Below are 23674 nucleotides of genomic sequence, written 5' to 3' on the forward strand. Positions count from 1 at the left end.
AAGTATTTGGATTTTGATTTAAAAAAACCTTGCAGATGATGTTTCAGTTTTTTTGTTTCCGTTTATTGATATTGATTTAACATTAAAAAGAATGTTAGTGGTGCCTGCGACTTGACAATGCCAAGAGCGCTGCTATGCTGTCGATAAGGTGTTGTGTATAAAGGTTGTAACATTTTACTAAAATTATCAAACATTTCTGTTAATTGAAATCAAATACAGCCGAAAAAATATCTGATATACAAACTAAACAAGCTTTGTAGCAATAATCTGAAATAGTCACTTAATTAATTAATTGCAAATAAAAAACTAAACTAAACCTCAAATGATGATAAAATAAACCTATATAGCAACATAAAAAAATTAATTAACAAAACCACATGACAAAATTGCTTAAAGTTAACGTGAAACTAAAACATTAAAGTTGAGGTAAAATATTAATAAAACTACTAAAAGAAAACTATATAATAACTAAATGTAGTTAACAAATAACCGAATCTAATGCTGCGTTTGACAGGACATAGATTTGGGATATTTTCAATCTCAATCCCGGAAATTACCTCTGCATCGGCCAATGGTGCTAGTGTTCCGACGTTATTTCTGGATTTGAATTGGAAATAGAGGGTATGCATTGACGTCACTTCCCACGTGAACACTCCGGGACACGTTCAAAGAAACCGGGCGTCACTTCCGGACGTCACTTCCCACGTGAACACTCCGGGACACGTACAAAGAAACCGGGACTAAAACACGATAATATTTGCTTAAATTACAAGCAGCTGAGCTCAAGTGTGCCTGCACCGAATTGCGTTACCTGATATATATATTTTTTATAAAATATGTTTTTTTTTGGCGTTAGGCCTTTTACTCTACAGCTTATTTACATTTATGCATTTGGCAGACGCTTTTATCCAAAGCGACTTACATTGCTTTATCCTATACATTTTACATAGGTATTTGCAATCCCCTGGGATCGAACCCACAACCTTGCGATGTTAACTGAGCTTCAGGAAAGCTTATTGATAGAGAGGATGGGAAGCGAAGTTTCCAGAAAGGACCACGAGACCGGAATCGAACCCGGGTCGCCCGAACCGCAGCATGTCGGAGCCCTGCCCACTAGGTCATATTGTAAGCAGTCATTTTACTGATTTTTTTCCCGCTCTCACGTGGTAAAGTGACGACACATCCATACCCCTCTATATCTGATTCTGAGCGGTCTCGAAAGCAGCAGTTTTGTTAACTACATTTAGTTTCTATTATAATATAGTATGAGTAGTCTAGACAATATTAAAATTCCGCTTAAGAGATGGACTCTATGCATAAATGTCTCTAAATTTCTGTCAGACCATATCTGAGTGCGATCCAAAGCCTTCTGGCATTAGTAGCACATGGGACACATTTCCAAGGTAATGCTTTTGAGACTCGAATTTATCTGCTAAATAGACACTAATGTCCCGCACCTGAGTCATCATCTCTCTCATCCGTATCTGTCAACACACTAAATTAATTTCAATTAAAGCCCCTGTGTGAGCCGCATCCAGTCGTCGCGTGGGCTTTGCAGAGGGTCCCGTGCCCAGTCGGAGGTTCGGAGGCGGTGCGTGTGGAGATGAGAAATTGCGGAGCGTTTTCCGCGGACCCCATGGGATCCGGCCGTCTGTTGGACCTCGGTGACCCAAATCTGCCCCGAGAAAGATTAAACTCAAGGGTCCTTCTGTCGCCTAAAGCCTGCGCTCCACAGGCACCGAACTCAAATCCAAAAGCAGTTTAGATGAAACTGCGGAGAGAAAATAGCACTTGGAATTGCGCAATTGGTCAGGAATTGTGGAAATTACACTGTTGACTGCGTATATTCTAGAGGCCTGATGCGTCACTTTATCTCGGAGCTGTAAACATTGCTCACTTACCATATAAGTGAGTCCTCGTGCTTATCTAGCTCGCTAACAACCCAGCAGCTGTGCATCTCTAAACACCAATATCGTTTTTTCCGTCTCGAAAGAGCATTCAGCCGTGTTAACCGGTGTTCGTCGTAAAGCACGTTGACGTTGATTTCAAAGGCAAATGTCAAAGCCGCGTGTTTTACTAGCTTGTTTGAACACTGTCCTCTCGGTTTTAATGTGGCAATTGCATGCACTTTGCATATATTTAACGAACAAGAGGTTGAAGGCATCCATCTCTGCGTTCTGTAATTAACATGGAAATGGGAGAATGGTATTTTGACTGTGCTCTTGTCCCCTCTGGCCCTCCTGGGCGTGTCTCTTCTGACACACAGCTAATGAATGAACTAGTGATTTATGAGCAGAGGGCGTACACATAAAGAAGAGTCTCTTGTGTCTTGACTTCATGGGATGAATTCTGACGAGGCCTTCAAAGGTGAACGTCCTGATCTTTGGACCTTAGGTATATTTATATGATTAAATGGCAGCACTTTGAAAAGAAAGATTATTGGTGCACACTTGACATGATCCACCAAGATGCATTTAGGAGATGATAGTAGGCATACAATCATTTGTGAATGTTTTACAAACAAGTATTTGGTTTTATTGTGGTTTTGAATTTTGTTACAAAAACTTAAATGTTGTCCTCTTTACAATTTGATATCGTCGATGTCCTTCCAAAACTTCAGATGTCCAGATGTTTTTTAGTAAATGCAAAAAAACACTGTTCTTCTTAAATGATTAATAGCCTACTGTGTTGTCAAAGTTGACAAGCACTTTTTAATACTTTTTATTGGTTCGATTTTTGCAAAACCCAGTGTCAAACATCAAGAGTGCCTAATAATATTAATGATTTATGGCTAAAAATAAAAATGACAAAATATGGTGATACAAGGTTTCAGAAGGACAGCAGTGAAATGGTTAGTATTATTTGTATAATTAAATCATAAATGTCTTTATTTCCTATTAAAACATTTTTTTAAAGTTTGGTCCTCCATAAAAACTTGCTTATTTTATTTTTTATAATTAAATTTTTAAGGAAATTCAAGGAAATAAAATGTACAAACTATTTTAAACAGGTTCAAATCCAAGAGAACACAACTGTCATAAGAAACATTAAAGAATCCTTGAGAACATTTTCAACCGATATTTTCTGTGATATGTTTTAGTCCAGATAAAAATGTACAAAATTTGACCTCTGTTTTAATATAATAAAATAATCCATGCTTTTATTATGCTTTAGTCACTTTCATTTAATGTCTGTTTCATTCAAACTCAAAACCCAAAAAACTCTTAGCTTTTAAAACTTTTAGCCTTGCACAGCACACATTCAGGGTTAAAGCATGTAAATTTGAACCCTGCAAAAGAATGTGCATCCTTGAAATCAAAACAACTTACTGTATATAATAAGGTACTTCTAATTATTGACAATAGTTTTCAATGTACATCACAACAATATTGGATGTGTCCATTATTGCATTATTGAAAATTAGCACGTCTCTCACAAACGTGTTTTGACAACGTAACTCGACTGTTTGCGTAAAGTTTAAAGTAATACTCTGATTTTTTCACTCAAAATAGACAAACTTTGTTATGTGGGAATATAATCTAGAATTCTCTTAAATCCGACAGTTCGTGAGTCTAACTTTATTTAGATCTTATACAGCAATGTGATGACAGTAACTGCCTCCTGCCAAGAAAAAAATGGTCCTTAGAATAACATTCTTGGTGTCAACCAGTCATATTCTGGACAGGCTCTTAGGTTTCGGCTTAGGGCTTTTTATGCCTCATATTCGCATATTCTTATTAACCTATCATTTAGTTTATGGTGTAATTAAAGCTTAGGGTTAAGAACTGTGCTTGTCTGACAGGAACATTGTTCCAGTAACAACAATGGCTACTGATCTAAGAACAGCTCTTACTTTCAAACTCAGTCATTTGATGGTCACATTATAGTTCAGATTCAGTTCTCTGGAAGACCACCTAGCAGCACAATAATGTCTTTCAAGACGGATGACATTTTACAGAGAAAAACTGTTTTTATCACCTGGTGTAAATTTAGATTCTTTTCTCGCTGCTTTTATTCATCAAGAACACGCAGCTTTCCATTTTCCCATTTGTTCTCTTTATTCATTCCCTGCTTTTTTCCTTCCTCTGATTTTATAACCTAAGGCCCAGCGTGTCTCAGGTGGGTGTGACTCTAACATTTCTACTGTCTTACCTCTTCTCAATTCATCTTACCCTCTTTCGGCTTTTTATCCAACTTGCAGTCCCTTTGTCTGCAATTGGTTTTTCTTCATTTCATTCCCCTGATCCCTCCCAGCTTCAAATGTTGCCCTGGAAGAGGTAATTTCATGCCCCTCAGTGGCGGCTCGGCCAGATGGAAGTGGCTGCGTGCTTTTCCGTAACCTCAGAGACAAAAGATAGTCTCTGAATAGACCTGACTGGAAATCGCACCGCATTTCTTCACAAATTACAAAAAAGTTATACAAAAACATGTACAAGACAATACACGTATAGCTCAGCAAATGTAATTTATTTGTACAAAACAACAAGGACTACCAAAAAGTTAGTCAAAGGAACATCATTTTGTTTTTTGAACTCAATTCATTTTCTTACTGTCTTCAAAACACTCCTTTAAAAAAAAGACAAGTACAATCTTTCACAACATTCGTCAAATGACAAACTCTCTTGGCTTTGAAAAGAAAGGGAAAGGAACTACATTCTCTGGTAAGTGTACGACGGGGATCCACAGATGGATGGCCAAAAGCGTTCCTCGACGAGACTGTGAAACTGGCCGTCTAGCTGGCTGGTCAAACAACACGTATTGTGCTATTGCGTATTTTTTTGTTGTTTTCCAACACAACGCGAGTGCAATATTATTATGCTTTGTAACGTTCCTGTATACATTTCTACAAAAGAGGTTGGCACATTCAGACATGAACTTATCTATAATATTGGAGCTTTTTTCAACATGATTTCATTTCTTCTTTCATGTATAAATACAATATAGTCTTCTTTCCTTGCGTCCGGACCCCGTGTAAAAAGCTTCAACAGATGATATTTACAGTGAGGGCGGGATGAAAAAATGCCCCATAAATAACAATAATAACAATAATTGACATAATCAAAAGTCCGAGATTGGTTCAGTGAGACGGCTGTACACTCGTCCTGTTCGCTTGGTTTCTTCTGCTCCGTTGAGGAATTACGCAGAACTGAGGGACGTTTGGGTCCAACGTTGTTCATCTCACAGCTTTCTCTTATCTCATCTCCTAGAAAATCAAAAAGAATGAAAAATCGCTTACTTACTTATTAAAGAATGCACTAAAATAATCCTTCAACTGCTAGTCAGCAGTACGACGGTCGTAAAATGTAGGCTGGTCGACAGCTGGTCACCAGTTTTTTTCCAGCAGCTTAAATGTGGCCTTCATCTCTCAGGACAAAAGACAGACATGTCTATAGAAGCTTTAATGTAGCAGGTAAGTCCATCATGTGATGTGACAAGATCTGAGAACTCAGAATAATGCCTGTCTGTGGGGCAGAGCTCCTCTCTGGTCTCCAGAACCTATGGAAGCTATTCACGCTTTCTGACGGGAAAGATAACGCTAACCACTGTGACAGGACAGGGAAACCCAAAACTCGCTCCCGGGGGAATGTATAGCTCTGTTTTATGTGGTGTGTCTTTTATGTTAGGGGACGGTGTAACTTGAGAGGGGCTCTTACATCTAAAGAGACTCTTCAGCACGTATGGGGTGACCTCAGTCGGGCATTACGCAGTTCCCATGATAGAAGTTTTTCAAGTGTGTGGGCAAAATACTGTTATAGTCACGGCACTGGTTCTTAACAGAATTCTCTCTTTGAATCAACTGCTAAGAAATGCTGAGTTTTGAAGTGACACTTATTATTTACTTATTATTTTAAAGCTGGATCTACAGTATTTAATAAAAACGAGTTAAAGGTAAATTCAGGTTGCATGGGACATGTTTTGACATTCCTATCAATATTTAAAGCTGTTCCAACCAACCTGAATTCCCCCTATATAGTGTGACCACATTTTCTGTCGTACGTCTTTGAGAGCTTGAAAACTTTTTGAGGGATTTGAAATTGAAGACAAAACACTTTACAGACAAATCTGTTGTAGCATCTCCTCTGCCATCAGTTTTCAGAACTCATTTTAGAGGAAATAGCTTACTGTTGACTCAAAGTACCGAGCTCCTCTGACACTTTAAAGAACACTTATATTATGTGCCGCATGGCCAGATGGAAGCAGTCTAGACTCATCCCCACTTAGTCAATTATGTCTCACAAACTGATAAGCGTTGGGAAAGACAAACGGGTTCACATGTTTGGAAGGTCATGTTTGAATAAGCTAAATATTTGGGATAAGATTTAAGATAAGGTTAAGGATTTAGCTGAAGGGGATTAAATCGTGTGTAAAAAGTGTAAAACGTGAGCTTTTTTAGGCTTGATGAGCAATTAATGAGTCACCGATGATTTGCCAAATCGTTATGTGCAACACTGCACCCTTGGAAAAAATGAACACGAAAGAAGTACAAAGCCATACTTGTACAGCAGTCATGTTTGTTACACATTCTTACATCATTCCTCTTTCTGCCCGCTCCTTGCCCCCGTGATCCTGTTGACCCTCGTGATGATGAACTTCCTGTTGTGGAGCAGTTGCTGGACATCTGACCCCGAGACAGGAAGTTGTGCTTGTTGTAAGGAATTAAATCATCATCTACTGTGAGGCACACAAACAAATCCACAATCAGTCAGCTGTTTACGTATGTGTATTGATACAATAGAAGGATGTTTCAGAAGTGTCACAATGACAAAATACAGACATTAAAGGCATAATTCACCCAAAAAGGAAAATTCTGTCATCATTTCCTCACCCTTTTATAATTTCAAACCTGTGTGAGTTTCTACCTTTTTAAGAACACAAAAGAAGATATTTTGAAGAATGTTGGTAACCGAACAATGGGGTTATTCATTCACTTCTATTGTATGGACACAAAAGCAATGCAAGGAAACTGGTACCGCCGTGGCTCAGTTGCCAACATATTTCCAAATATCTTCATTTGTGTTCTTTGGGTGTACTCTCTCTCTACTCTCTCTTTAAGACACTTGTGTGAATGGCGATAGTTAAGAACAAAAAGACGTTTTAATAATAAAATTACAGAATTCATCAGTGAAGTGGTTATGACATCACATGAAAACAAAGTTGGGAAATCACCAAAGCAAATTGACTTCTGAGAAAAGGCCACATTTATTTGCCCTTAAAGATTTGTTCACCTAATGCATTGAGTGACAAAAATGCAATGAATATTGTTTATTTCATATACTGAAGGTCCCTTAAACAACAGAAACAAAGTGTAAAGTTCTCTAACCATCTTTTCGTCTATGTGAAGAGTTTTTCCGATTGGGTGTTCCCTGTTCTCTCCTCTCCATAGAGGAATGAGAGCTTCCTCCTCTCTCCAAAGACGTCTGGCCACTTTCGAATCCCCCTACATGGGCACAGTCAGGTTGAACCTCGGGAGGAGGCTCAGGAGGAGGGGGCAGATCTGCAGATACACAACCTCCGTGTTTAGCCAGAAAAAGCAAAGCACTCCACAGCAGAATAGATGATTAACTAACTTCGTTCTGAGAGAGGTCTGCTCGATAACTCACCGCCTTGCAGTATATCTCTCCGGTATTGAACGCTCTTAGAGGTTTTCTTTTTCACTTTGGATTTCTGCCCGAGAGGCGTGTGCGTGTTGTCTGTAGAGGGCCTCGCTCGACCTATAGGGACGACGTAAGACCACAGAGATGCAACTGAAACTTTTTTTTAAGCGAGAAAAGCGTTTTTGTATTTCATATTTTTTTAAGTCATGTATTTTTCCACTAAAGAATTAAAAACTCCCGCGGCACATTTAAATGGAACTGAGGCATTCTAAACAACAATGCCCATGTGTATCCTAAATGAATAAACACACACACACCTGGTGTAGTGTTGCTAATGTTTTCTATGCTTTGGGCAGCTCCTTGGCTCAGGTCCCGCTTGTGTGCGGAGCGGTGTGGCACAGTGTTGTCACAGCACTCCTGATTGGCTGACAGGTTTGGGTTGGATTGGGTGAGAGGTGGGCTTGGTGCTCGTGGCACAGGCACTGGTCCACACGGCAACCGGCTGTTGGCAAGAAATATGTTCGATCAGTTAGTAAGTTTGACAGAATATGCACGAAAAAAGAAATTTGCTAGAATGTATTAAATCAAACATTCGCTGAAGTTTAAACAGCATGACCTTTTAAAACTCGGCCCTGTTGATATCTAGCAGTAAGATAGATGCTGGTTTCATAAAGAAAATATCTGCTCTGCGCCGAGGTAATATTATAAACATGAACTTGAAGAGGAATAAATTATTAATTAAATGTATTTTCTCGTGCAGGAACAAACAGTACAAGCATAAGAATTCTCCTTAGAGACTGAAAACAAATAAAGAATTCTGTTAATGATGATGTAACTGAAGAAGCACAACACCGGCTCTAGAATATGTGCATAAATAAAGTAATATATTCATCTTATATAAAAAAATATAATAAGTTTGGAACAAGCAAACCCTGTTGACTTTTTTAGTTCACTTATGCAGAATCTAGTTGAACTCAAAATGTCAAAAAATGTACAATGCTGCTTTAAAAACAAAAATAAATGGTGAAATAATGAGAGACTAGGGGTTAGCTCCACGTATTCATCTGTGGTGCTCGTGCGGCCAATGCAGGTTCGAGTCTGGCTGGTGTTGTCACTTAACGTGACACAAAGATCAAAAGAATTGTTGGTATCTCACCGTGCTATCTGTGTCTGCTCGAGTTGGTTTAAGCGTGGTATATCGTGACAGTGGCTATCGTCTCTAGGAGATGGTGTTAGGGTGGCTGTGGACTGGTGGCTGTAGGAAGTGGTGGGTGAGGAGGCGTCTCCTCTCGGAGGTGGAGCAGGACCGTCCTCGATTATACCATCCATCAGGTAAGTCCTCTCTGGGAGAGGAGGACACCAGTCTTCTTCATCTGACCTGTGAAAAGAAGAGTTTCATCATCACTTTTGTGTATCTGACATCGCATCAAAAAAATATGTCATAATGGTAATCAAAAGAGATATTCTTTTGAAAGACAATTAAAAATAATTGTCAAACATATATGTATCCTAGAAGTAGAATTCAAAACCTTTGTGTAGCTATAGCAACGATCTACCACCTCACAGGAAGCTTCAGGAAAAGTTTTTATAGTTTAGTTTTTTCTACAGCTTCTGAATACACTTAGAAGACCAATTTAAACAAATATACAGTAGAAATACAAATATTCAAAATTATTAAACTTTAAGTACATACAGTACTCATTTACAATGCGTCTTCTCAAAAATGAGCGAGATACTGAATACTCAAATTTTGTCAAATTAAAGGGATGGTTCAAAAATAATCATTTATTCAACCTTAAGTCATTCAAAACCTGTATATGACTCTTTCATCTGCGGAACAAAGAAGATATTTTGAGAAATGTCTCAATGGCTTATGCAGTGGAAGTCAATGGGGTCAATGTTTGGTCACCAACGTTCTGCAAAATACTTTCTCTTAACTCTTTAAGTGCTCTCTAGAATAAAAATGTTCTACTCTTTTACTACTTTTAATGAATGGATTGCTGGTAGCTAGGTACGAAACAGAATAATGACATTTTTGGTTCCCCTCGAAGAAATGCATTTATCAAACTGTGCTGCTCACCATGCGTACATAAACTTTTCCAAACATTTCTTTGCCCTTTCGATATAAGAGAGTCAGTCAGAGTTAAGGAACAGATGACTTCATTTCTGTACTCTAACCAAATTCCCTCAAAATTTTGCAGAAGGTTAAGTAACTCTGCTAAATCAATCCGTGCACTCATTATGACCGCTCGGCTGAAAAAAATCACCGGCTCAGTGCAACCGGTGGCATATCGATTTCTGTCAAACCTGACAGCTTGGACTCCAGATAACAATATGCGTGATGCTTCGGGTCCAGGAGGGCTAATCCAAGCAAGAGCGAGGGAAAATAAGTTAAATGCAGTGACATTTTGAATGACATTGACTCAATATTCCGCCTCGGGCACTTTCAGGGCACATGACTGAAGAGACTGACACACACAGAACGCTCTGTACTCGGGCAAACGGACGGCTGTGAATACATTGGTCGCGCCATGCAGAGGAAAGGGGAGAGTTATTTAAGCATGTTTAAATGCAATAGCAAAGCCCATGTTCTTTTCTGAAGCACCTCAGGGCTGGCAGGAATGTCAACCTCATTATCCGCGAGTTAAGCGCAAATTTTCAAGTTTGGCTGTTAGCGTGGCTTTGCGTGCTAGTGCTGGAATAATGGTGTAATTCTGCTCGGAGGAAGAAACTTGAGACGGTTCTACCTGTGGCTAATGTGGTTACTGCGGGATGGATGGCCAAAAGAGGCTGTCAAGGTTATCGGATTCGCAGATCGCACTGTAATCTGAGTCCAGGCTGGTTAACCGCTGAAGCAAATGTGCTTTTCTCTTGTTAGTGCCCTTGCGGGCAGTGGTTGGAGATATAAGAGCGTCTCTACCCGTCAATGCTAGTGCACATCAGACTGCCCGTGGCTGGGGCACTCTAAGGCTAATGCTGACCACGCTCTCTGCTAACAAGAAGCTAATACAATACAGGTAGAAACAACAGAAAAATTAGCCATTTCATGTGGAAACACAGAAATAGGCCAGACTCAAGCGTAGCATGACCCTAAGTTTGTTAGCCTCCAGATAAAACCTTGTTAACAGAAATAAAAGCTCTAGCTCTGCATTTGTAGATCATAATGAGATCTTTCCTGGTACATTAAGGACCTGCAACTTTGCTTTCAAATTGTTTAGCAATGGTTGACACTTGACATGGAATACTATGAAGTTAAAACGTCCATAATTTGTAGGTATGGAATTGCAGCCCAAAATCTCCAAAAACAGTTTTTAAGGGAATACGGGTACTGATAAAATATACAGTTTAAATTGTTTCGGCTCATAAAAGTAAAAGATGCCAAGATTACATTTGAATAACAGATTTTATTATCAATAAACCCAGAAAAACAATGGCTGTAAATGCAATTTCTGGAGCTTACATTATGCTAAAACTGGTCCAGCTGAGTATGCCTTTGCCAATAAAGCAAGTGGTTCTTTTTAACTGAATGGCGAGACTTCTTTTTCCAAAGCTTCTATACTAAGCGTTTCTTTAATGTTCCTCAACACTACAGTGAAATTAATTTGGAAACTTTCATTAAACTTTACCCCATATCCTGGATTAGTTCGTTCTCATCCTCCTCCTCACACTCGTCAAGATCTCCAGAGGGGGGCGGAGGGGGCAACGCTTCTATCCAGTTGAGCGATGGAGTTTTTACTGCCTTCCCCATCAACTTCTGCTTTGATTGTTTTGCTGTGGGAACAGAAGGAGTGGTTTAGATTTTTGGATAGAAAATGAGATGCATTTTTTTAGACAACAGGTAAGAGATCTCTGTACCATTATCAGTCTTGGAACGGTCTGGCTGCGCATACTGAGAACTGGAGGTTCCAGGCTGAGTCATCCAGTGGCTGCCATCTTGTTCTGGACTGCAAGGCGTCTGGTTGGTGAAAGGCATGATGGGAGTACTGGCGTAGGGTGTGGTGTGTTGAGAGTATTGAGCGGTGAAGCTGCGCAGATCTTCGCTGGTGGGATCAATGGTGCTGTAGATGGGGCCTTCATTGGACTCGGTGCTGTATTTCTCAGTTTGGTTCAGGTAGTTAGAGATTCCTGCTTCTGAAGAATCATAGGGGAATGAATAAAGCTAAATAAATGGTGTGACCGTTAAATGCATTTAAACAGTACAGCCAATTGGTCTTGATGCATAAAACGTTTAGTAACAGGAGTCTTACCATTGTAATATCTCTCCGCTGTGTCGTGTTTAGACGTACAGCAGTTCACAGAGTCTTTCCCATTGTGTACGAGGTTTGTAGTTGGCCAAGAGTCGGCTAGCCAAGGGTAATTTCCCATGTTCGCACCCAACATACCAGGCCTGCAAAAACAGACAATAATATTTACTCTGATATATTTATTATTATAGTCTTACTATTACATTTAACGTCAAGAATTATATTTAAGATTATATTAAAATGTATTATATACTACTATGACTATTATATTTACTCCGATATAATTATAATGACAGTATTACTATTAAATGTATAGTTTAGGATTAAATTTACAATATTTACAACTATGATATTAATTATGAATTAGAATTATATTTATTATCATACTATTTACTATTAAATTCATAGTTACTTACACATTAACTAAATTTACTATTATATTCATAGGTACTATGGAAAAAAAATACTATATTTATTGTTAAACTATTTTATTTACTATTTACTATTGTATTAGTATGAATCATTATATTTATAGTTACTATTTTTTTGTAATTATAATCTTTAATTTACAATTCACTATTATATTTAGTATTTATAGTAAAGATGCGCAATACTAAATTTCTTCAACGAACAATTATTCAGAGTGACATCTGCCGATACCGATTCTGATTAAAGATTAAATTAGAATTTTTTTCTGAATGTCGTTAATTAATTTAATGACTATTAAAATACTGGGCATCAAACTGGTGATGTTTCTTAACATTTTCTATATACTGACCACAAGTTCATATATTTCCTGTCCTCTTTTGATTGACAGGATATATCCCCCCCGATCATCTGTTATTGGCCGATACCGATTATTGGACGGTATCATCCGCTTTTATCAGTCGATATCGATTATTGGACGGTGTACCGCCGCATATCTAATTTATACAGTAGTTACTATTGTATTAACTATTAACTACTATATTTATTATAATTAGGGTTCGAGCCCGAAGGGCTAGAAACCTATTGTATTTGTTAGTTTTATTAGGGTTCGAGCCCGAAGGGCTAGAAACCTATTGTATTTGTTAGTTTTATTAGGGTTCGAGCCCGAAGGGCTAGAAACCTATTGTATTTGTTGGTTTTATTATTATTATTATACTTCTTCCCTAGAACTGATCGTGCAGCCCAAACCGTAAGACCGACAGAGCTGAGACTTGGTCAGATGGTAGTAGTCCTTGTCGCTACTCAGATACACGGAACCAGCCAAATCGGCCCATAGGTGGCGCTACAGCGATGCCGAACGCGTTAACGCTTGTTACTCCTAAACCGTTTGTTGCACACCCAAGTGTCTTATATCAGTGTAATCACTGGCTCAAAACTTAAAAAACGTATATCTCTGATTTCATTTCCGGTATGCAAATTTTTTCGCTAATTAGCATTTTATGAAAAAAAATAAAAATGAACTAGTCCCTGGATTTTTGCCCTATTGGAACCAAACCAACGCTGATGAGTTCTGTGGAGTGTGAATATGAATAATTATTAAAAAAAAGTTGAAATTTTCATCCCCCATCGCTAGAGGGCGCAAAAATGTCCAAAACGGAAGTAACATATTGAACTAAAATGGCCATAACTCCTTAACTGTTTGAGATATCTTCATGGGGCTTGGAACATATGTGTAGACCCTCAATCCGGGGTCAAGGTAAAAAAAATGCTGCGTTTGGCCACTAGGTGGCGCTATAATTTGAATGAGCTAGAAAATGGCCATAACTACGCAACAGTTTGCCCGATTGACTTATTATTTGGTATGGTGTGTCTTTGTCTCATTCTACATGAATATCTAAAAGGACATTGGCGTATCTGAAAAAACATGGCCGCCATTGGCCAATGAAGTTTGAGCACTTATTAGACCGGGTTAACGGAGGCCGAACAAAACGACGCTCACTGGGCTTATTCGTCTCATGGTCTTTAAGGTCTGTAAGAAATGTGAACTCATTCGGCCACCGGGGGGCGAAATAACGCTTTAGGAGTGCTTAAACAATTGTGTATCACGTGACATTTGACATATACCCAAACTGTTTATATCATACAATAGCTCACTTCATTCTGAGCAACTTTGCCTCTTAAACCACTTCTGTCGATCGAATGGTTCGTGAGTTATCGCTGATGATGTCAAAAACCTACTTTCGCGAACTAGTTCCTGGTTTTTCAACCGATCGGAACCAAACCAATGCAGATGACTTCTGTGGAGTGTGAATGTAAATAATCATTGAAAAAAAGTTGAAATTTTTCTTTCACCGCTGCTTAGGGACGCCAAAACTTAAAATGGTCTGAGCCTATCACATTAAAATGGCCATAAATCCAGAACGGCTTAACATATCAGCAAGGGGCTCAGAAAATATGTGAAGACCACCACTACGATGTCACATACAAAATAACGTGGCGTTTGGACACTAGTTGGCGCTATAACAGTAAAAAGGGTTAAATGTACATGTCTTTTGGTGGCCTAGACCACTGTGTGTCACGTGACATTTGACTAATACACAAACTATTGATATCAAACGATAGAACTCCTCATTCATAACAACTTTGCCTCTTGAACCATTGACGTCTATCAAATGGTTTGTGAGTTATTGGCATGATGTAAAAAACCTACTTTTGCAAACTTGCTTAAGGATTTTTAAGCAATTTCAAAATTTCCACTACAGTACATTTCTCTGGACTCTCTAGGTCAATAATCATCAAAAACATGTTGAGTTTTTTTTGTTTTGTGACCATAACAGGGTCCTTTATTATATTAGCGTTAACCGAGTACGGTGAAGGTCGCTACTCCTTAATAAATAATCCAACAGAATTGCCATTAAGTACTATTACACATATTATGACACAAAACAAGCACGCAACATGTGATTCTTATCGGAAGAGGCATGCCTTCACAACAGTCAAAAAGGTGAAATATCATACATTTAAATTACTATTTTAAACTTGTCTTTAATAAATACATCATTTGCTAATCAAATTGCTAATCAGCCAGTCACATAGCATAAACTCAATCCATTTTGGCATCCAGACGTGGTAAACACACTTGCTGAAGTTTAAACCGAGCATCAAAATGGAGAAACAATTGCATATATGGTATGGGATATATTAGATAACACATACCACCTGAGAATTGTTGCCAACCATGTCCATGTTTTGATGGCTACTTCCAGCAGTAAAAAATGGACCATGTCAGAAAGCTCAAATGATCTCAAACTGGTTTCTTGAACATGACAATGAGCTCACTGTACTCCAATGGCCTTCAGAGTCACCAGACTCAACGAAATAAGCATCAGTTAAATGGCAAGGTCTTCTGGAATATTGTTGCAGACCATGAATGTGAATCAATTATCTATTTAAATTGGTCTTATTTTTATTAATCAATTTTTCAGAACACAAAATGAGCTATTTTGAAGAATGTGCATTGTATTAACAAAAAAGACCTATATATGTGCATGGAATGTTTTAGAGACACAGGAGTTGCTTTGTTTTGCTAATGGCTTCGTTCTTTATCAATTGACAGCTGCCAAGCCACACCCTTAGCAACCAAACAGATTATTTTTTGCAACCGTCTAGCCAGACCTACATCTCTGCAGTAGAATATTATAGAGACAAGGGGCTTGGTTCGTTTGACTTGTGGTTTGATGTGTTATTAATTGACAGGTGCTATTCCACACCCATGGCAACCGAACAGGTTAGCTTAGCAACCGTTTAGCAAGATCTATATCTCTGCAACAAATCATCGTAGAGACATGAGAATTGGTTCATTGCACTCGTCCCTTAGGTATTATCGGTTTACGCCCGTTTTTGCATACGAGTGTAAGCATGCATGGTCTGTATTAAAAGTTACCGACCGTTTCTGTCATATTTCTTGGTGTGGAAGAGTGTCATTCGTTGTGGATTTGTTACGGTGCCATTCCTGAGCCTAGTTGACAATGGCAAGGCCAATAGAGGCCTTAGACTGCTCGAACCCGCTAAATGCTGCTTGCAGCTTTAATTATTATTATACTTCTTCCCTAGAACTGATCGTGCAGCCCAAACCGTAAAGCCGACAGAGCTGAGACTTGGTCAGATGGTAGTAGTCCTTGTCGCTACTCAGATACACGGAACCAGCCAAATCGGCCCATAGGTGGCGCTACAGCGATGCCGAACGCGTTAACGCTTGTTACTCCTAAACCGTTTGTCGCACACCCAAGTGTCTTATATCAGTGTAATCACTGGCTCAAAACTTAAAAAACGTATATCTCTGATTTCATTTCCGGTATGCAAATTTTTTCGCTAATTAGCATTTTATGAAAATTTTTAAAAATGAACTAGTCCCTGGATTTTTGCCCTATTGGAACCAAACCAACGCTGATGAGTTCTGTGGAGTGTGAATATGAATAATTATTTAAAAAAAGATGAAATTTTCATCCCCCATCGCTAGAGGGTGCAAAAATGTCCAAAACGGAAGTAACATATTGAACTAAAATGGCCATAACTCCTTAACTGTTTGAGATATCTTCATGGGGCTTGGAACATATGTGTAGACCCTCAATCCGGGGTCAAGGTAAAAAAAATGCTGCGTTTGGCCACTAGGTGGCGCTATAATTTGAATGAGCTAGAAAATGGCCATAACTACGCAACAGTTTGCCCGATTGACTTATTATTTGGTATGGTGTGTCTTTGTCTCATTCTACATGAATATCTAAAAGGACATTGGCGTATCTTAAAAAACATGGCCGCCATTGGCCAATGAAGTTTGAGCACTTATTAGACCGGGTTAACGGAGGCCGAACAAAACGACGCTCGCTGGGCTTATTCGTCTCATGGTCTTTAAGGTCTGTAAGAAATGTGAACTCATTCGGCCACCGGGGGGCGAAATAACGCTTTAGGAGTGCTTAAACAATTGTGTATCACGTGACATTTGACATATACAGAAACTATTGGTATCATATGATAGTACTCTTCATTCTGAGCAACTTTGCCTCTGGAACAACTTCTGTCAATCGAACAGTTTGTGAGTTATCGCTGATGAGGTCAAAAACCTACCTTCGCAAACTAGTCGTTGGATTTTCGACAGGATCGGAACCAAAACAATGCAGATGACTTCTGTGGGAAGTGTTTGTAAATAATTATTGAAAAAAAGTAGAAATTTCCTTTCACGGTCGCTTAGGGGCGCCAAAATAAAAGAATGGGTGGAGCCTATCACATTTAAATGGCCATAAATCCAGAACGGCTTAACATATCATCATATGCCTCGGGAAATATATGTAGATCATCACTCCAAGGTCACCTACAAAATAACGTGGTGTTTGGACACTAGGTGGCGCTATAACAGTAAAAATGGCCAAATGTACATGTCTTTTGGTGGCCTAGACAACTCTGTGTCACATGTCATTTGAGTAATACACAAACTATTGATATCAAACGATAGATCTCCTCATTCATAACAACTTTGCCTCTTGAACCATTGATGTCTATCAAATGGTTTGTGAGTTATTGGTGATGATGTATAAAACCTACTTTTGCAAACTTGTTCAAGGATTTTCAAGCAATTTCAAAATTTCCACCACAGTACATTTTTTCAGATTCTCTAGGTCAATAATCATCAAAAACATGTTGAGTGTTTTTAGTTTTGTGACCATAACAGTGTCCTTTTTGATATTAGCGTGAATCGAGTACGGTGAAGGTCGCTAGTCCTTAATAAATGATCCAACTGACTTGCCATTTAGTACTATTATACATATTATGATACTTAACAATCATGCAAAATGTGATGCTCATAGGAATAGGCTTTCCTTCATAAGAGTCAAAAAGGTGAAATATCATTCATTTCAATGGCTTTCTTATAGAGTCACCAGATCACAATGCATGTAGCTTTGCTTAAGGAACGATAAATGTGTGCAGGATAAAGGTGTGTAGTGTGCATGTGTGTATGTTTCTGGGTATCATTTCCCTCTTTATCATAAGAGTGTGCATGTACTGTATAGTTCTGTGTGTCATGTGTGATCGAGACTGTGCATGTGTGTGGAATGAAATGTGTCTCACAGGAAGACAGTGTTAGAAATAAAATGTATTACACATTAAACGTTGCTCCATAATTACACATCTATAAATACAGCACATGTCTGGCTGCTTTTATGATGCTGTGTTGATATATATATATATATATACAACACACCTTTATTAGGTACACCAGTTTAATTGCATGTAAACCCAAATTGCTACTAAGCCAGTCACATGGCAGCAACTCAATGCATTTAGACATTTAGACATGGTAAACATGACTTCCTGAAGTTCAAACCTTACATCAAAATGGGATATACTGTATAATGTGTGTACAAAATAAACACAATTTAAATGGCACGGCATTCTAGACTATTATGAATGGGAATCAATGTATCTATTTAAGATGCTCCTGGCCATAAGCCTTAAGCTTTTTTTATACACGTCTATCATAATGTATGGCAGGTGCCATGCCACATCCATAGCAACTAAACATGTTAACTTAGCAACCATTAAGCTAGACCTATATCTCTGGAACTGAACATCGTAGAGACATGAGAATTGGTTAATTTCACTCGCCCCTCAGGTATTATCGGTTTACACCTGTTTTTGCATATGAGTGTAAGCATGCGTGGTCTGTATTAACCGTTGATGACCATTTCTTTCATTTTTCTGGTTATGGGTAAGTGTCGTCCATTGCGGATGTGTTATGGTGCGATTCCTGACCGTAGTCAGCGAAAGCAGTCGACCTTAGACCTCTTAGACTGCTCGAACCCGATGATTGCTGCTTGCAGCTATATTTCTTATTATTATTCTGCCCTAAAACTGATGCTGCAGCCCAAACCGTAAGACCGACAGAGCTGAGACTTGGTCAGATGGTAGTAGTCCTTGTCGCTACTCAGATACACGGAGCCAGCCAAATCGGCCCATAGGTGGCGCTACAACGATGAAAAGCGCGTTTGCGCCTTATACTCCTAAACCATTGGTCGCACACCCAAGTGTCTTATATCAGTGTAATCACTGGCTCAAAACTTAAAAAACGTATATCTCCGATTTCATTTCCGGTATGCAAATTTTTTCGCTAATTTGCATTTTATGAAAAAAAAAAAAAATGAACTAGTCCCTGGATTTTTGCCCTATCGAAACCAAACCAACGTTGATGAATTCTGTGGAGTGTGAATGTAAATAGTTATCGAAAAAAAGTTGAATTTTCTGCTCACGGCCGCTAGGTGGCGCTAAAACGTCCAAACCGGAAGTGGCATATTTAGCTAAAATGGCCATAACTCGTGAACTGTTTGAGATATCTTCATGGGGCTTGGAACATATGTGTAGACCCTCAGTCCGGAGTTATAATAAAAAAAATGTGGCGTTTGGCCACTAGGTGGCGCTATAATTTGAATGAGCTAGAAAATGGCTATAACTACGCAACCCTTTGCCCGAATGACTTGATAATTGGTATGGTGGGTCTTTGTCTCATGCTTCATGAATATCTAAAAGGACATTGACGTATGTCAAAAAACATGGCCGCCATTGGCCAATGAATTTTGAGCACTCATTACACCGGGTAAACGGAGGCCGATCAAAACGACACTCGCTGGGCTTATTCATCTCAAGGTCCTTAAGGTCTGTAAGAAATGTGAACTCATTTGGCCACCGGGGGGCGAAGTAACGCTTTAGTAGTGCTTAAACATTTGTGTATCATGTGACACTTGACATATAACCAAACTATTTGTATTATATGATAGATCTCCTTATTCTAAACAACTTTGCCTCTAGAACAACTTCTGTCGATCAAATGGTTTGTGAGTTATCGCAGATATTGATAGAAACCTTTCTTCGCAAACTTGTCCCTGAGTTTTTGACCGATCAGACCCAAACCAATGTAGATGACTTGTGTGGAGTGTGAAGGTAAATAATTATCAAAAAAAGTTGAAATTTCCTTTCACGATCGCTTAGGGGCCCCAAAATAAAAAAATGGGCGGAGCCTATCACATTTAAATGGCCTCAAATCAACAACGGTTTAACATTTCAGCAAGGGGCTCAGGAAATATCTGGAGACCATCACTAGGATGTCACATAAAAAAGAACGTGGCGTTTGGACACTAGGTGGCGCTATAATAATAAAAATGGCAAAATGCACATGTCTTTTGGTGGCCTAGACAACTGTTCGTCACGTGACATTTGAGTAATACACAAACTATTGATATCAAACGATAGATCTCCTTATTCATAACAACTTTGCCTCTTGAACCATTGATGTCTATCAAATGGTTTGTGAGTTATTGGTGATGATTTAAAAAACTACTTTTTCAAACTTGTTCAAGGATTTTCAAGCAATTTCAAAATTTCCACCTCAGTTCATTTCTTTGGACTCTCTAGGTCAATAATCATCAAAATCATGTTGAGTTTTTTTTTGTTTTGTGACCATAACAGGGTCCTTTATTATATTAGCGTGAAACGAGTATGTTATATGTCGATACTCCTTAATAAATAATCCAACTGACTTGCCATGTAGTACTATTATACATATTATAACACTTAACAAGCATGCAAAATGTGATGCTCATAGGAAGAGACATTCATTTCGATGGCTTTCTTATAGAGTCACCAGATCACAATGCATGTAGCTTTGCTAAAGGAACGATAAATATGTGCAGGATAAAGGTGTGTAGTGTGCGTGTGTGTTTATGGATATCATTTCCCTCTGTATCATATGAGTTTGAATGCACTGTATAGTTCTGTGTGTCTTGTGTGATCGAGAGTGTGCATGTGTGTGTAATGAAATGTGTCTCACAGGAAGACAGTGTTAGAAATATAATGTATTACACATTAAACGTTGCTCCATATTTACACATCTATAAATATAGCACATGTCTGCTTGCTTTTAAGATGAGTGTTGATATATATATATAACACAGCTTTATTAGATAAAACCAGTTTAATTGCATGTAAACCCAAATTGCTACTCAGCCAGTCACATGGCAGCAGCTCAATAAATTTAGGCATTTAGACATGGTAAACATGACTTCCTGAAGTTCAAAGCAAACATCAAAATGGGGTATATTGTATTATGTGAGGTGTTTGTATAAAATTAAGCATAATTTAAATGCCATGGCATTCTAGAATATTATGAATGTGAATCAATGTATCTATTTAAGATGCTCCTGGCCTTAAGCCTTAAAAAAAATGTATACACGTCTATCATAATGTATGGCAGGTGCCATGCCACATCCATAGCAACTAAACAGGTTAACTTAGCAACCATTAAGCTAGACCTATATCTCTGGAACAGAACATCGTAGAGACATGAGAATTGGTTAATTTCACTCGTCCCTTATCTGTTTAAACCTGCATATGAGTGTAAGCATGCGTGGTCTGTATTAACCGTTGCTGACCATTTCTTTCATTTTTCTGGATATGGGTAAGTGTCATCCGTTGCGGATGTGTTATGGTGCGATTCCTGACCGTAGTCAGCGAAGGCAGTCGACCTTAGTCCCCTTAGACTGCTCGAACCCGATGATTACTGCTTGCAGTTATATTTAGGGTTCGAGCCCGTAGGGCTAGAAACCTATTGTATTTGTAGGTTTTATTAGGGTTCGAGCCCGAAGGGCTAGAAACCTATTGTATTTGTTGGTTTTATTATTATTATTATACTTCTTCCCTAGAACTGATCGTGCAGCCCAAACCGTAAGACCGACAGAGCTGAGACTTGGTCAGATGGTAGTAGTCCTTGTCGCTACTCAGATACACGGAACCAGCCAAATCGGCCCATAGGTGGCGCTACAGCGATGCCGAACGCGTTAACGCTTGTTACTCCTAAACCGTTTGTTGCACACCCAAGTGTCTTATATCAGTGTAATCACTGGCTCAAAACTTAAAAAACGTATATCTCTGATTTCATTTCCGGTATGCAAATTTTTTCGCTAATTAGCATTTTATGAAAAAAAATAAAAATGAACTAGTCCCTGGATTTTTGCCCTATTGGAACCAAACCAACGCTGATGAGTTCTGTGGAGTGTGAATATGAATAATTATTAAAAAAAAGTTGAAATTTTCATCCCCCATCGCTAGAGGGCGCAAAAATGTCCAAAACGGAAGTAACATATTGAACTAAAATGGCCATAACTCCTTAACTGTTTGAGATATCTTCATGGGGCTTGGAACATATGTGTAGACCCTCAATCCGGGGTCAAGGTAAAAAAAATGCTGCGTTTGGCCACTAGGTGGCGCTATAATTTGAATGAGCTAGAAAATGGCCATAACTACGCAACAGTTTGCCCGATTGACTTATTATTTGGTATGGTGTGTCTTTGTCTCATTCTACATGAATATCTAAAAGGACATTGGCGTATCTGAAAAAACATGGCCGCCATTGGCCAATGAAGTTTGAGCACTTATTAGACCGGGTTAACGGAGGCCGAACAAAACGACGCTCACTGGGCTTATTCGTCTCATGGTCTTTAAGGTCTGTAAGAAATGTGAACTCATTCGGCCACCGGGGGGCGAAATAACGCTTTAGGAGTGCTTAAACAATTGTGTATCACGTGACATTTGACATATACCCAAACTGTTTATATCATACAATAGCTCACTTCATTCTGAGCAACTTTGCCTCTTAAACCACTTCTGTCGATCGAATGGTTCGTGAGTTATCGCTGATGATGTCAAAAACCTACTTTCGCGAACTAGTTCCTGGTTTTTCAACCGATCGGAACCAAACCAATGCAGATGACTTCTGTGGAGTGTGAATGTAAATAATCATTGAAAAAAAGTTGAAATTTTTCTTTCACCGCTGCTTAGGGACGCCAAAACTTAAAATGGTCTGAGCCTATCACATTAAAATGGCCATAAATCCAGAACGGCTTAACATATCAGCAAGGGGCTCAGAAAATATGTGAAGACCACCACTACGATGTCACATACAAAATAACGTGGCGTTTGGACACTAGTTGGCGCTATAACAGTAAAAAGGGTTAAATGTACATGTCTTTTGGTGGCCTAGACCACTGTGTGTCACGTGACATTTGACTAATACACAAACTATTGATATCAAACGATAGAACTCCTCATTCATAACAACTTTGCCTCTTGAACCATTGACGTCTATCAAATGGTTTGTGAGTTATTGGCATGATGTAAAAAACCTACTTTTGCAAACTTGCTTAAGGATTTTTAAGCAATTTCAAAATTTCCACTACAGTACATTTCTCTGGACTCTCTAGGTCAATAATCATCAAAAACATGTTGAGTTTTTTTTGTTTTGTGACCATAACAGGGTCCTTTATTATATTAGCGTTAACCGAGTACGGTGAAGGTCGCTACTCCTTAATAAATAATCCAACAGAATTGCCATTAAGTACTATTACACATATTATGACACAAAACAAGCACGCAACATGTGATTCTTATCGGAAGAGGCATGCCTTCACAACAGTCAAAAAGGTGAAATATCATACATTTAAATTACTATTTTAAACTTGTCTTTAATAAATACATCATTTGCTAATCAAATTGCTAATCAGCCAGTCACATAGCATAAACTCAATCCATTTTGGCATCCAGACGTGGTAAACACACTTGCTGAAGTTTAAACCGAGCATCAAAATGGAGAAACAATTGCATATATGGTATGGGATATATTAGATAACACATACCACCTGAGAATTGTTGCCAACCATGTCCATGTTTTGATGGCTACTTCCAGCAGTAAAAAATGGACCATGTCAGAAAGCTCAAATGATCTCAAACTGGTTTCTTGAACATGACAATGAGCTCACTGTACTCCAATGGCCTTCAGAGTCACCAGACTCAACGAAATAAGCATCA

The 23674-nt window shown here is 38.6% G+C and overlaps 1 protein-coding gene across 2 annotated transcripts in view; it reads right to left on the reverse strand.

The window, feature by feature from the left end:
- Positions 1 to 4460: 4460 nt before the first annotated feature.
- Positions 4461 to 23674, reverse strand: part of robo3 (roundabout, axon guidance receptor, homolog 3 (Drosophila)) — an 82259-nt gene continuing 63045 nt past the window's right edge. The window contains exons 19-27 of one of the 2 annotated variants that reach the window (XM_056736632.1): positions 11843 to 11982; positions 11451 to 11726; positions 11222 to 11366; positions 8752 to 8973; positions 7913 to 8097; positions 7602 to 7712; positions 7322 to 7495; positions 6530 to 6669; positions 4461 to 5203 (exon numbers count right to left, since the gene is read on the reverse strand). In XM_056736632.1, the coding sequence (XP_056592610.1) occupies positions 5192 to 5203; positions 6530 to 6669; positions 7322 to 7495; positions 7602 to 7712; positions 7913 to 8097; positions 8752 to 8973; positions 11222 to 11366; positions 11451 to 11726; positions 11843 to 11982 (1405 nt within the window). In that variant the 3' untranslated portion in view covers positions 4461 to 5191. Of the gene's footprint in view, positions 5204 to 6529; positions 6673 to 7321; positions 7496 to 7601; positions 7713 to 7912; positions 8098 to 8751; positions 8974 to 11221; positions 11367 to 11450; positions 11727 to 11842; positions 11983 to 23674 lie in introns of both variants that reach the window. The other variant, XM_056736631.1, reaches the window with a different exon arrangement.

The sequence above is a fragment of the Triplophysa dalaica genome, chromosome 22 (genome assembly GCF_015846415.1).
Source record: "Triplophysa dalaica isolate WHDGS20190420 chromosome 22, ASM1584641v1, whole genome shotgun sequence".
Classification (NCBI taxonomy): domain Eukaryota; kingdom Metazoa; phylum Chordata; class Actinopteri; order Cypriniformes; family Nemacheilidae; genus Triplophysa; species Triplophysa dalaica.